This window comes from Salmo salar, chromosome ssa09 (assembly GCF_905237065.1).
Source record: "Salmo salar chromosome ssa09, Ssal_v3.1, whole genome shotgun sequence".
Classification (NCBI taxonomy): domain Eukaryota; kingdom Metazoa; phylum Chordata; class Actinopteri; order Salmoniformes; family Salmonidae; genus Salmo; species Salmo salar.
Window position 1 is genome coordinate 119,956,043 of NC_059450.1, and position 12,665 is coordinate 119,968,707.

The 12,665-nt window shown below is 42.9% G+C and overlaps 1 protein-coding gene across 2 annotated transcripts; it reads left to right on the forward strand.

Annotated features, from left to right (window-relative positions):
- Positions 1-9,956: 9,956 nt before the first annotated feature.
- LOC106612645 (putative uncharacterized protein DDB_G0292636) lies at positions 9,957-11,963 on the forward strand. Of its 2 annotated transcripts, none has more exons than XM_014214004.2 (4): positions 9,957-10,134; positions 10,618-10,718; positions 10,882-11,094; positions 11,759-11,963. In XM_014214004.2, exons 1-4 carry the CDS (start codon positions 10,113-10,115, stop codon positions 11,783-11,785), a joined length of 363 nt encoding a protein of 120 aa, XP_014069479.1. In that variant the 5' UTR covers positions 9,957-10,112; the 3' UTR covers positions 11,786-11,963. The 2 variants fall into 2 exon arrangements, with proteins under 2 accessions (XP_014069479.1, XP_014069478.1); XM_014214003.2 differs by having other exon boundaries at positions 9,960-10,134; positions 10,870-11,094.
- Positions 11,964-12,665: the final 702 nt, after the last annotated feature.

Below are 12,665 nucleotides of genomic sequence, written 5' to 3' on the forward strand. Positions count from 1 at the left end.
GGTGTAGAAGCACGGTGGCTAGGAAAAACTCCCTAGAAAGGCCAAAACCTAGGAAGAAACCTTGAGAGGAACCAGGCTATGAGGGGTGGCCAGTCCTCTTCTGGCTGTGCCGGGTGGAGATTATAACAGAACATGGCCAAGATGTTCAAATGTTCATAAATGACCAGCATGGTCAAATAATAGTAATCACAGCCTGCGGCTATGGTCAGGGTTCCATAGCCGCAGGCAGAACAGTTGAAACTGGAGCAGCAGCACGGCCAGGTGGACTGGGGACAAGGAGTCATCATGCCAGGTAGTCCTGAGGCATGGTCCTAGGGCTCAGGTCCTCCGAGAGAGAGAAAGAAAGAAAGAGAGAAAAAGAGAATTAGAGAGAGCATATTTAAATTCACACAGGACACCGGATAAGACAGGAGAAATACTCCAGATATAACAGACTGACCCTTGCCCCCCGACACATAAACTACTGCAGCATAAATACTGGAGGCTGAGACAGGAGGGGTCAGGAGACACTGTGGCCCCATCCAATGATACCCCCGGACAGGGCCAAACAGGCAGGATATAACCCCACGCACTTTGCCAAAGCACAGCCCCCACACCACTAGAGGGATATCTTCAATCACCAACTTACCATCCTGAGACAAGGCCGAGTATAGCCCACAAAGATCTCTGCCATGGTACCACCCAAGGGGGGGCGCTAACCCAGACAGGAAGACCACGTTAGTGACTCAACCCACTCAAGTGACGCACCCCTCCTAGGGACGGCATGGAAGAGCACCAGTAAGCCAGTGACTCAGCTCCTGTAATAGGATTAGAGGCAGAGAATCCCAGTGGAGAGAGGGGAACCGGCCAGGCAGAGACAGCAAGGGCGGTTTGTTGCTCCAGTGCCTTTCCATTCACCTTCACACTCCTGGGCCAGACTACACTCAAACATAGGACCTACTGAAGAGATGAGTCTTCAGTAAAGACTTAAAGGTTGAGACCGAGTCTGCGTCTCTCACATGGGTAGGCAGACCATTCCATAAAAATGGAGCTCTATAGGAGAAAGCCCTGCCTCCAGCTGTTTGCTTAGAAAACCTGAGCTACAGCCTTCCCTGTAGCTCAGTTGGTAGAGCATGGTGTTTGCAACGCCAGGGTTGTGGGTTCGATTCCCACGGGGGGCCAGCACAGGGAAAAAAAATGTATGAAATGAAATGTATGCATTCACTACTGTAAGTCGCTCTGGATAAGAGTGTCTGCTAAATGACTAAATAAAAAACCTAGGGACAATTAGGAGGCCTGCGTCTTGTGATCGTAGCGTACGTGTAGGTATGTACAGCAGGACCAAATCGGAAAGATAGATAGGAGCAAGCCCATGTAATGCTTTGTAGGTTAGCAGTAAAACCTTGAAATCAGCCCTTGCCTTAACAGGAAGCCAGTGTAGGGAGGCTAGCACTGGAGTAATATGATACATTTTTTGGTTCTAGTCAGGATTCTAGCAGCCGTATTTAGCATTAACTGAAGTTTATTTAGTGCTTTATCCGGGTAGCTGTAAAGTAGAGCTTTGCAGTAGTCTAACCTAGAAGTAATAAAAGCTTGGATTCATTTTTCTGCATCATTTTTGGGCAGAAAATTTCTGATTTTTGCAATGTTACGTAAATGGAAAAAAGCTGTCCTTGAAACAGTCTTGATATGTTTGTCAAAAGAGAGATTAGGGTCCAGAGTAACGCTGAGGTCCTTCACAGTTTTATTTGAGATGACTGTACAATCATCAAGATTAATTGTCAGATTCAACAGAAGATCTCTTTGTTTCTTGGGATCTAGAACAAGCATCTCCGTTTTGTCCGAATTTAAAAGTAGAAAGTTTGCAGCCATCCACTTCCTTATGTCTGAAACTCAGGCTTCCAGTGAGGGGAATTATGGGGTTTCACCATGTTTCATTGAAATGTACAGCTGTGTGTCATCCGCATAGCAGTGAAAGTTAACATTATGTTTTCGAATGACATCCCCAAGAGGTAAAATATATAGGAAAAAAATTGGTCCTAAAACGGAACCTTGAGGAACACCAAAATGTACAGTTGAATTGTCAGAGGACAAACCATTCACAGAGACAAACTGATATCTTTCCGACAGATAAGATCTAAACCAGGCCAGAACTTGTCCGTGTAGACCAATTTGGGTTTCCAATCTCTCCAAAAGAATGTCGTGATCGATGGTATCAAAAGCAGCACTAAGGTCTAGGAACACGAAGACAGATGCAGAGCCTCGGTCTGATGCCATTAAAAGGTAATTTACCACCTTCACAAGTGCAGTCTCAGTGTTATGATGGGGTCTAAAACCAGACTGAAGCATTTCATATACATTGTTTGTCTTCAGGAAGGCAGTGAGTTGCTTTTTGTAAAATATTTGAGAGGAATGGGAGATTTGATATAGGCCGATAGTTTTTTATATTTTCTGGGTCATGGTTTGGCTTTTTCAAGAGAGGCTTTATTACTGCCACTTTTAGTGAGTTTGGTACACATCCGGTGCATAGAGAGCCGTTTATTAGGTTCAACATAGGAGGGCCAAGCACAGGAAGCAGCTCTTTCAGTAGTTTAGTTGGAATAGGGTCCAGTATGCAGCTTGAAGGTTTAGAGGCCATAATTATTTTCATCATTGTGTCAAGAGATATAGTACTAAAACACTTGAGTGACTCCCTTGATCCTAGGTCCTAGGACTGCAAAGTTTGAGTCTGCAAAGTTGTGCAGACTCAGGACAACTGAGCTTTGGAGGAATACACAGATTTAAAAAGGAGTCTGTAACTTGCTTTCTAATGATCATGATCTTTTCCTCAAAGAAGTTCATGAATTTATTACTGCTGAAGTGAAAGCCATCCTCTCTTGGGGAATGCTGCTTTTTAGTTAGCTTTGCAACAGTATCAAAAATAAATTTTCAATCCTCAATTAACTTGGAAAAATAGGATGATCGAGCAGCAGTGAGGGCTCTTCGATACTGCACGGTACTGTCTTTCCAAGATAGTCGGAAGACTTCCAGTTTGGTGTGGCGCCATTTCCGTTACAATTTTCTGGAACTTGCTTCAGAGCTCGGGTATTTTCTGTATACCAGGGAGCTAGTTTCTTTTGACAAATGTTTTTAGTTTTTAGGGGTGCAACTGCATCTAGGGTATTGCGCAAGGTTAAATTAAGTTCCTCAGTTAGGTGATTAACAGATTTTTGTCCTCTGACGTCCTTGGGTAGGCAGAGGCAGTCTGGAAGGGCATCAAGGAATCTTTGGGTTGTCTGAGAATTTATAGCACGACTTTTAATGCTTCTTGGTTGGGGTCTGAGCAGATTATTTGTTGCGATTGCAAACATGATAAAATCGTGGTCCGATAGTCCAGGATTATGAGGAAAAACATTAAGGTCCACAACATTTATTCCATGGGACAAAACTAGGTCCAGAGTATGACTGTGGCAGTGAGTAGGTCCGGAGACATGTTGGACAAAACCCACTGAGTTGATGATGGCTCCGAAAGCCTTTTGGAGTGGGTCTGTGGACTTTTCCATGTGAATATTAAAGTCACCAAAAATTTGAATATTATCTGTTATGACTACAAGGTCCGATAGGAATTCAGGGAACTCAGTGAAGAACGCTGTATATGGCCCAGGAAGCCTGTAAACAGTAGCTATAAAAAGCGATTGAGTAGGCTGCATAGATTTCATGACTAGAAGCTCAAAAGACGAAAACGTCATTTATTTTTTTGTAAATTGAAATTTGCTATCGTAAATGTTAGCAACACCCCCGCCTTTGCGGGATGAGTGGGGATATGGTCACTAGTGTAACCAGGAGATGAGGCCTCATTTAACACAGTAAAATCATCAGGCTTAAGCCATGTTTCAGTCAGGCCAATCACACCAAGATTATAATCAGTGATTAGTTCTTTGACTATAACTGCCTTGGAAGTGAGGGATCTAACATTAAGTAGCCCTATTTTGAGATGTGAGGTATCACGATCTCTTTCAATAATGGCAGGAATGGAGGTCTTTATTCTAGTGAGATTGCTAAGGCGAACACCGCCATGTTTAGTTTTGCCCAACCTAGGTCGAGGCACAGACACGGTCTCAATGGGGATAGCTGAGCTGACTACACTGACTGTGCTAGTGGCAGACTCCACTAAGCTGGCATGCTGGCTAACAGCCTGCTGCCTGGCCTGCACCCTATTTCATTGTGGAGCTAGGGGAGTTAGAGCCCTGTCTGTGTTTGTAGATAAGATGAGAGCATCCCTCCAGCTAGGATGGAGTCCGTCACTCCTCAACAGGCCAGGCTTGGTCCTGTTTGTGGGTGAGTCCCAGAAAGAGGGCCAATTATCTACAAATTCTATCTTTTGGAAGGGGCAGAAAACAGTTTTCAACCAGCAATTGAGTTGTGAGACTGCGGTAGAGCTCATCACTCCCCCTAACTGGGATGGGGCCAGAGACAATTACTCAATGCCGACACATCTTTCTAGCTGATTTACACGCTGAAGCTATGTTGCGCTTGGTGACCTCTGACTGTTTCATCCTAACATCGTTGCTGCCGATGTGGATAACAATATCCCTATACTCTCTACACTCGCCAGTTTTAGCTTTAGCCAGCACCATCTTCAGATTAGCCTTAACATCGGTAGCCCTGCCCCCTGATAAACAGTGTATGATCACTGGATGATTCATTTTAATTCTAATACTGCGGGTAATGGAGTCGCCAATGACTAGGGTTTTAAATTTGTCAGAGCAAATGGTGGGAGGCTTCGGCATCTCAGACCTCGTAACAGGAGGAATAGAGACCAGAGAAGGCTCGGCCTCTGACTCCGACTTGCTGCTTAATGGGGAGAACCGATTGAACGTTTTCGTCGGCTGAATGAGCGACACCGGTTGAGCATTCCTACAGCATTTCCCTCCAGAAGCCATGAGAAAGTTGTCCGGCTGCGGGGACCGTGCGAGGGGATTTATACTGCTATCTGTACTTACTGGTGGCACAGACGCTGTTTCATCCTTTCCTACACTTAAATTACCCTTGCCTAACGATTGCGTCTGAAGCTGGGCTTGCAGCACAGCTATCCTCGCCGTAAGGCGATCGTTCTCCTGTATATTATGAGTACAACGACTGCAATTAGAAGGCATCATGTTAATGTTAATACTTAGCTTCGGCTGTTGGAGGTCCTGACGAACCATGTCCAGATAAAGCGTCTAGAGTGAAAAAGTTGAATGAAAGAAAGTTGAGTGAGGGAAAAACTAAAATTATAAATGGTAATTAAAAAGTAAAAACCGTAAAGTTGTCAGGTAGCAAAGTAAGGTTAGCAACAAAAACGCACAGCAGCACGTAAACAAGTCTGCAAGTTGTGACCGGAAATGACACATCTAGACTTAATGAAGAGTTCGGCGTTCGACTAGCCACATGCGAAATGCACGTGCAGTTCCAAGCTTGCTAGAGTTAGCGGCAGGCAGAGGCACCATCGTACTACGGATAAACTCTGAACTGGAATGGGAAACCATCTGAAGCTGGCTAGCTTTGGAAAACCCTGAGTAGATCTAGCTTGCTTCGGAGTATACCCCTTTGGTCAAATAGTTTAACCAACCCAGCTCATTTAAAAATGAAGTACCTTACTGTGATTGTTTTCAATTAGAATGGTCAAAATTAAACAAAAATAGCTTCTTAGCAAAGAGCAATTTCTCAAGCAAGACTTTTGCTATGACTGTCTGGGAGTGGTCTGAGTGGGGAGGGGAAAACTGAACATTAGCTGTTATTGGCAAAAAGGTTTGGAACTCACTTTCTTATTGGTCTATTAACCCCCAGGTTTGTTAAACATACTTCCATGGTTGGTTTAATTGACTCTTCCCTTGAACTGCCCCTAATTGACCCATTTTTAGCTACAACTTCCATTTATGTTGGAGAGGATCAGCTTGAGCAAAGTGAAGTGTAGAATCACTGATCTACAAATAGTATTCCCTGACAAATAATAGGCTTTGTGTGATTAAGATTCCTAGAGGTACGCCTCCCCTGGCTTAGGCAATCCCCCCACCGATTGTCACGGCTGGGGGCCCTCAGATCCTCAAAAGGTTTTACACCTGCACCATTGAGAGTATCTTGACTGGATGCATCCCTGCTTGTTATGGCAACTGCTTGGCATCCGACTGTAAGGCTCTACAGAGTGTTGAGTGTATGGCCCAGTACATCACTGGGGCCGAACTCCCTGTCATCCAGGACCTCTAGATCTTCGTGGGCTATACTCGGCCTTGTCTCAGGGTAGTAAGTTGGTGGTTTGAAGATATCCCTCTAGTGGTGTGGGGGCTGTGCTTTGGCAAAGTGGGTGGGGTTATATCCTGCCTGGTTGGCCCTGTCTGGGGGTGTCGTCGGACAAGGCCACAGTGTCTCCCGACCCCTCCTGTCTCAGGCTCCAGTTAGTATGCTGCAATAGTTTGTGTCGGGGGGCTAAGGTCAGTCTGTTATATCTGGAGTATTTCTCCTGTCTTATCCGGTGTCCTGTGTGAATTTAAGTATGCACCCTCTAATTCTCTATCTCTTTCTCTCTCTTCTCTCTGAGAACCTGAGCCCTAGGACCATGCCTCAGAACTACCTGGCATGATGACTCCTTGCTGTCCCCAGTCCACCTGATCGTGCTACTGCTCCAGTTTCAACTGTTCTGCCTGTGGCTATGGAACCCTGACCTGTTCACCGGACGTGCTACCTTGTCCCGGACCTGCTGTTTTCGACTCTTTCTCTCTACCGCACCTGCTGTCTCTAACTCTGAATGATCGGCTATGCAAAGCCAACTGACATTTACTCCTGAGGTGCTGACCTGTTGCACCCTCTACAACCACTGGGATTATTATTATTTGACCCTGCTGGTCATCTATGAACATTTGAACCTCTTGGCCATGTACTGTTATAATCTCCATCCGGCACAGCCAGAAGAGGACTGGCCACCCCTCAGAGCCTGGTTCCTCTCTAGGTTTTCTTCCTAGGTTCCTGCCTTTCTAGGGAGTTTTTCCTAGCCACTGTGCTTCTACATCTGCATTGCTTGCTGTTTGGGGATTAGGCTGGGTTTCTGTACAGCACTTTGTGACATCGGCTGATGTAAAAAGGGCTTTATAAATAAATTTGATTGACTGAAATTTGATTGATATACCAGGCGGTGTCAGAGGAAGGCCTGTTCTCTCTGCTACCGCACAGCAAGCGATACCAGAGTGCCAAGTCTGGGACCAAAAGGCTCCTGAACAGTTTCTACCCCCAAGCCATAAGACTGCTGAACAGTTAATCAAATGGCTACCCAGACTATTTACGCTGACACTCCCAACACACAGATACACACACTACATACACACACACTAAACACACACACACGTGCATATTGATGCAACACTCACACATAGACACACGTGCTGCTGCTACTCTGTTTATTTTCTATGCTGATTGCCTAGACACTTAACCGTACCTGTACACATTGCCTAAATTACCTAAATTACCTGTACCCCTGCACATTGACTCAGTACTGGTACTCTTTGTAAATAGCATCGTTATTCTTATTTTACTGTGTTACCATTTTCCTTTTTTTATTTAGCAAATATTTAAATTTTTCTCTCACTTTAACTCTGCATTGTTGGCAAAGGGGTCCTATGTAAGCAGTGGCGAAAATCTGATATCAACTTTGGGGGGGACAATTACATGAAATTTTCTCAAGAGCAATTCCTGAGGGGGACACCAAAAGTAGTGCTGTAACACATAGCCTACATTGTAATATGGTAAATGTATATTGAGGAACCAAAGAAATAAGGTGTTTGCCGTACTCCTAACTACCGGTACCCAGAACTACACAACTACTCACAACAGCAATACCATTGCCTTTAACAAATCTTAGTTCAGTCACCAGTTTAAGTTGAGAGTGGGGGTATCCATGGCATTTTCCAATTATGTTCCTATTTTACAAGTTAAAAAAATGGAGAACCTTTCATAATGTTGCCAAACAAAGACTCAACAAACTTACCTGAGACTGCCAGTCTGTCCCTGCATATCTGTCCCCAACTCTGCTGTCTGTGTGCCATCTGTTGCCTGCTCTGCCTAATGACATCATTGTGAAACATTTCCATTAGAATTTCATTTCTTTCTTATGAACATTTTATCAACTAGTCTTTGAGATATTAGGCTACTAGGGTTCTTACTTTGCGTTTTGGTGTACTGATAAATACTCTGATGTCCATCTTTTATTTTTCTGCCATTTTTCTACCTGGCTGGCTGGCTACACACACACAGGTTATTTAGGTTATTTACAGTAGGAGATGGGCTTCTATCATCTTATCTTTTATCATTCTATTTGGGCTTCGATCTAAAAGGTAGCTAGCAAATGTGAAACGTATTAAAATGACAAGAGTTGACAGCTGTATGAGTTCACCATTTACACAACATATGCTGCAACCTTTTGTAATTTTAATAGTTTGTTTCATATTGGCTGGCTTCCAACAATAGCTGAATTTGCAAAGCAAGCGAGCACCAATTCCGTTTCAGTGGTGTTTGCTATAATCTTTGCGACCCGGGTTAAATTTTTTTTTTTTTAAAGTTCCCTTGCGACAATTTAGCTTTTGCAACGAGACTATTAAATATATTTAAGATAATGGTAGAAGAGAGTGTAGTTCTGTTCAGTTTGGACTTCAGTTTATCGCTAACCTTATCACAGGGACTTTGAAGCACTAACTTACATCATCTGCATGCTGATCTCGGAATAAATTGACGATAGCAAAGATTCCATCTTTGACGAGGCCACATAAATGGAATAGGTACTAGCTAGCTTAATAGTTAATATTTGCGCGCTAGCTCTGCATATTCAGCTAGTGTGTGCGCGCGATTGACTGGATTAACCTCACGTCAGTTATGTGCATTGAGTGCCTTTCAGACAGTAGACACGACCCCTCTGTTACCTTGCCAGTGGATCAAACCATTGTGAGGAAAAGGGTGGGGGGGGTCGCAATCTTTTGAAACTTAAAAACGCGCCATTAAGTGTCTATAATCAGCACAATTGCTTTCATTGAGTACTATTAATATTATTTAAATTACATAGTTATGTTTCAGTGATATATTGGGGGGGACAAATCATATTTTTCCCAGGATGGGGGGGTCGTGTCCCCCCCGGGATTTCCGCCCCTGTATGTAAGCATCTCACGGTAAAGTCTACACCAATTGTATTCGGTGCATGTGACAAATAAAATGTGTTTTGATTGGAGACTGCCTGCCGGATGTGCTTCTCCCATCGCACTCCAGTGACTCCTTGTGGCAGTCGGGGCGCATACACCCTGACTTCGGTTGTACGATGTTTACTGGTCCTGTTTTAGCAGACCAATATAGACATCTTCAGGGTTGGCATTTTTTTTATTTCTGCATGCTCTGGCCAAACGCTACCCTATGTAGGCCCACGGACGTCACATCATTGGGCTCAAATCATGCGGTCAATAAGGACATCATCCACACAGGTTATCATCCAGAAGAAATTTTTTATTTTTTTTCGAAATAAATGTTTGAATTTACAAAACGTTTTTATTGGGAAGGCAGATAATGCATTGTTATTAAAAGGAATTACCTTTGCATGTGAAAACACAATCCCACTCATTACTACACGTGCGTGGCTATGTCACGTTTGTTTTGGTCAGTGTTCGCGGTCGGCGAGCGCTGGGCACTGGCTCACGCCCCGGAGGCAGCCCCGTTCCAAAACGAAAGCAATCACGTTTCACCCGGTTCAAACTCTTCGGGCCAGATAAGCGAACCCCCTCCGTGATTGCAGTCTCAGACTAATTTGCCTATGTAGCGGACGAGACATTAGCCGAATAATTTAGTTTTAATCGTCATGCTACCGGACTAAGACTCCACCAGGTAAATGCCACCCTGGCCCAATCAGGGGCTCTTTCAAAACCGTTAAAAAAACATGATCATTGTTATTGGACAAAATCAGATAGTCCCGCCTCCATTTAAAACTCCTTATGCCGTTTTGTGCCTTCTGACCAACGTGAACGTGTGTTGGTCACGTGGTCGTGGGGTGGGGTCAACAGGTAGGTGAGTTGCATGAGTTTTTCCGTTGATAAAGTGCAACATTGCTCTTGCTGGCTGTAACTACTGCCGTGCGCTCTCAAGACAACATGGATTTCGATTTGGCTTCAGGTAAATCTTGATTTCTTGAATCATAATTGAATTCAGCTCGTTCCACTCTAAAATATGATCTGAAATACAGAAACTACATTGTATGCATTTCTCAATTGATTTGGTGGTTATTAGTCTGAGATGTGAGCCTAATATTTTCCTATTATTTGAGCTGATTGAATGCACTTCACACCTATTAAGCATTTCATTATTCTGAAGACTGCCTTAGTTGAGACAATATGTTTACATTATTAATGACAGAAGGCAAATATGCCTCTGAAGGACTTATATATATATTTATTACATGATTAGCAATCGAACATGGACAGGTGGAGTAGGCCTTATGTCCTTTCAGTTGAAGAACGCATAGTGCCACTGTCTATTTATTGCTATTGAGGATGGTAACCTATAATTTTTATGAAAAGGTTCTGGCCAGTTTATTAGGGTGTGATTGTTCATGTAAAGATAACTAAGCCTACATGTTCTGTCTGTTATTTTCCACAGCTGTAGGTAAAGATGATCAGGTGAAAAAGGATGATGCCTCTGGCCAGGAACAGAACGCCCTATTTGGATGGGGGAAGAAGAAGGACAAAGATGGGGATAAGGTAAGAAACATACTGTTACCATTACCTAAACCAGTTGCTTGATGAGTGCTTCAATTGTATTTCAGCCAACAATGGCAATTTGTGTGGAATTAATGCTGACAATCATACACACACTGCATACAAAGTATTCTGACTGTATACCAACTGTCAGTGTGTGTCCAAGGACAAATCAAAGGACCATGACAAATCGAAGGACTGTAAGCACCATGACAAATCAAAGGACCATAAGGAGGACAAAGACAAGTCTAAGGAACATAAAGACAAGAAACATGGTGACAAGAAGGACAAAGGTCATAAGAAGAAGAAAGACAAGAAGCCAAAGGAGCATAAGGACAAAGATGATGGGTCATCATCTTCCTCGTCCAGCAGCGATGAGGTAGTGCACATTAGCCTTGATTTGTTATTTTTGTTGTTGTGATTATTGTTCCAACGAATGTTAATATATGACTGCTATAGAATGGGGTCCAACAACTCGTGTTGACAACCACTCCTTTAGTTCAAGGGTTCCTTACTATCAATATGGGTAAGTCAATAGAGGCTCTGCAGGTCATGCCAGTTGTGGCAGTTTTCAGGTTAAACACCCTAGTTATGTAGGTGTGGTTGTTGCCATTTACAACACTTGAGACTCAGAACTTCTACTATCACATGCGGTTCCATACACTATCAGCTAGTAAAACATCATTTTAGAAACAGATCTCCGTTTGCAGTCTATTCATGCTACCTCTTACTGTAATGGTTATCTGTTGTCGCTAGGTATCTTGGCAAGACAGTAAGACTCGTAACCTTGGTCGTGCCTTTAATGTGAAAGAGGAAATGGACAAGAATTCTCTGAGTTACTAGGTGTGTCTGTGAAAACAGATCAGACAGGAGAGCAATAAAAAGGTGTTACCTGCCTTACAGTCACATCAGGGCCTGACTGCGTATTTCACCCAAGACAAGTGTTTATTATTAGTACATGTAATGGTTCATACTGGCACCTTAATGTGATACATAATCACTAGGGTTATCTTTTATTAAATGTATGTCTTTTGTCATTTTAGGATGAAGGCAAGAAGAAGCATCACTGATTCTGGTGCTGTGAGGAAGTGCTACTGCCGGTGAACTCTTACAATGTTTTGTACTGCAATGTTGCATGCATGATATTTACTGTGTACTGTTTCCTTGTTGCTCCTGATCATGTTTTGATGTGCCAGACTGTAAAGTAGTGGTTTTACAACCGAATATTAAATAACCCAACAACCAGGATATATGGTGAATGTCAGACTTCTTTCCTCCCTCGTAAAAAGTCTAATGTCCACCAGAAGGGGGAGGTGTTCTTCATTGAATGTTTATTTAACCTGTTGGGGCTACAGGTTAGCAATGAACCCCGAGCCGGGATTGTTAACAAGGCTGGAAATTCAAAACATTAAAAATCTAATAACTTCAATTTCTCAAACAATCGACTATTTTACACAATTTAAATGATAAACATCTCCTTAATCTAACCACACTGTTCGATTTTCAAAGAGGCTTTACGACAAAAGCATAAAGTTAGATTATGTTAGGAGAGTACATAGCCAGAAAAGTACAAACATCCATTTTCAATTCAAGGTCAGGCAGTCACCAAAACGCAGAAAACAGCTTGAAATGCACTAACCTTTGTCAATCTCCATCAGATGACACTCCTAGGACATTATGTTATACAATACATGCATGTTTTGTTCAATCAAGTTCATATTTATATCCAAAAACAGCATTTTACATTAGCGTGAAGTTCAGAATTGTTTCTTCTCCGAAATGCTTCCGGTGAACATAACAAAAATTACTATTCGAAAACATTGGTAAAGTATAATATTGTCATTCAAAGAATAATAGATTATCATCTCGTAATTGCTACCGATATGGCCAGATCTCAAAATAGCTTTACTGGTGAAAGCACATTTTGCAATAAACGGGGTGCTATGCTAA

What these genes read in the sequence shown, in the direction of transcription:
- LOC106612645 (XM_014214003.2), top strand. Translation starts at nt 10,113, where the DNA reads ATGGATTTCGATTTGGCTTCAG. An exon ending in AGGACAAAGATGGGGATAAG is followed by an intron (nt 10,719 to 10,869) that starts GTAAGAAACATA and finishes ACCAACTGTCAG; the next exon opens with TGTGTGTCCAAGGACAAATC. An exon ending in CCTCGTCCAGCAGCGATGAG is followed by an intron (nt 11,095 to 11,758) that starts GTAGTGCACATT and finishes TTGTCATTTTAG; the next exon opens with GATGAAGGCAAGAAGAAGCA.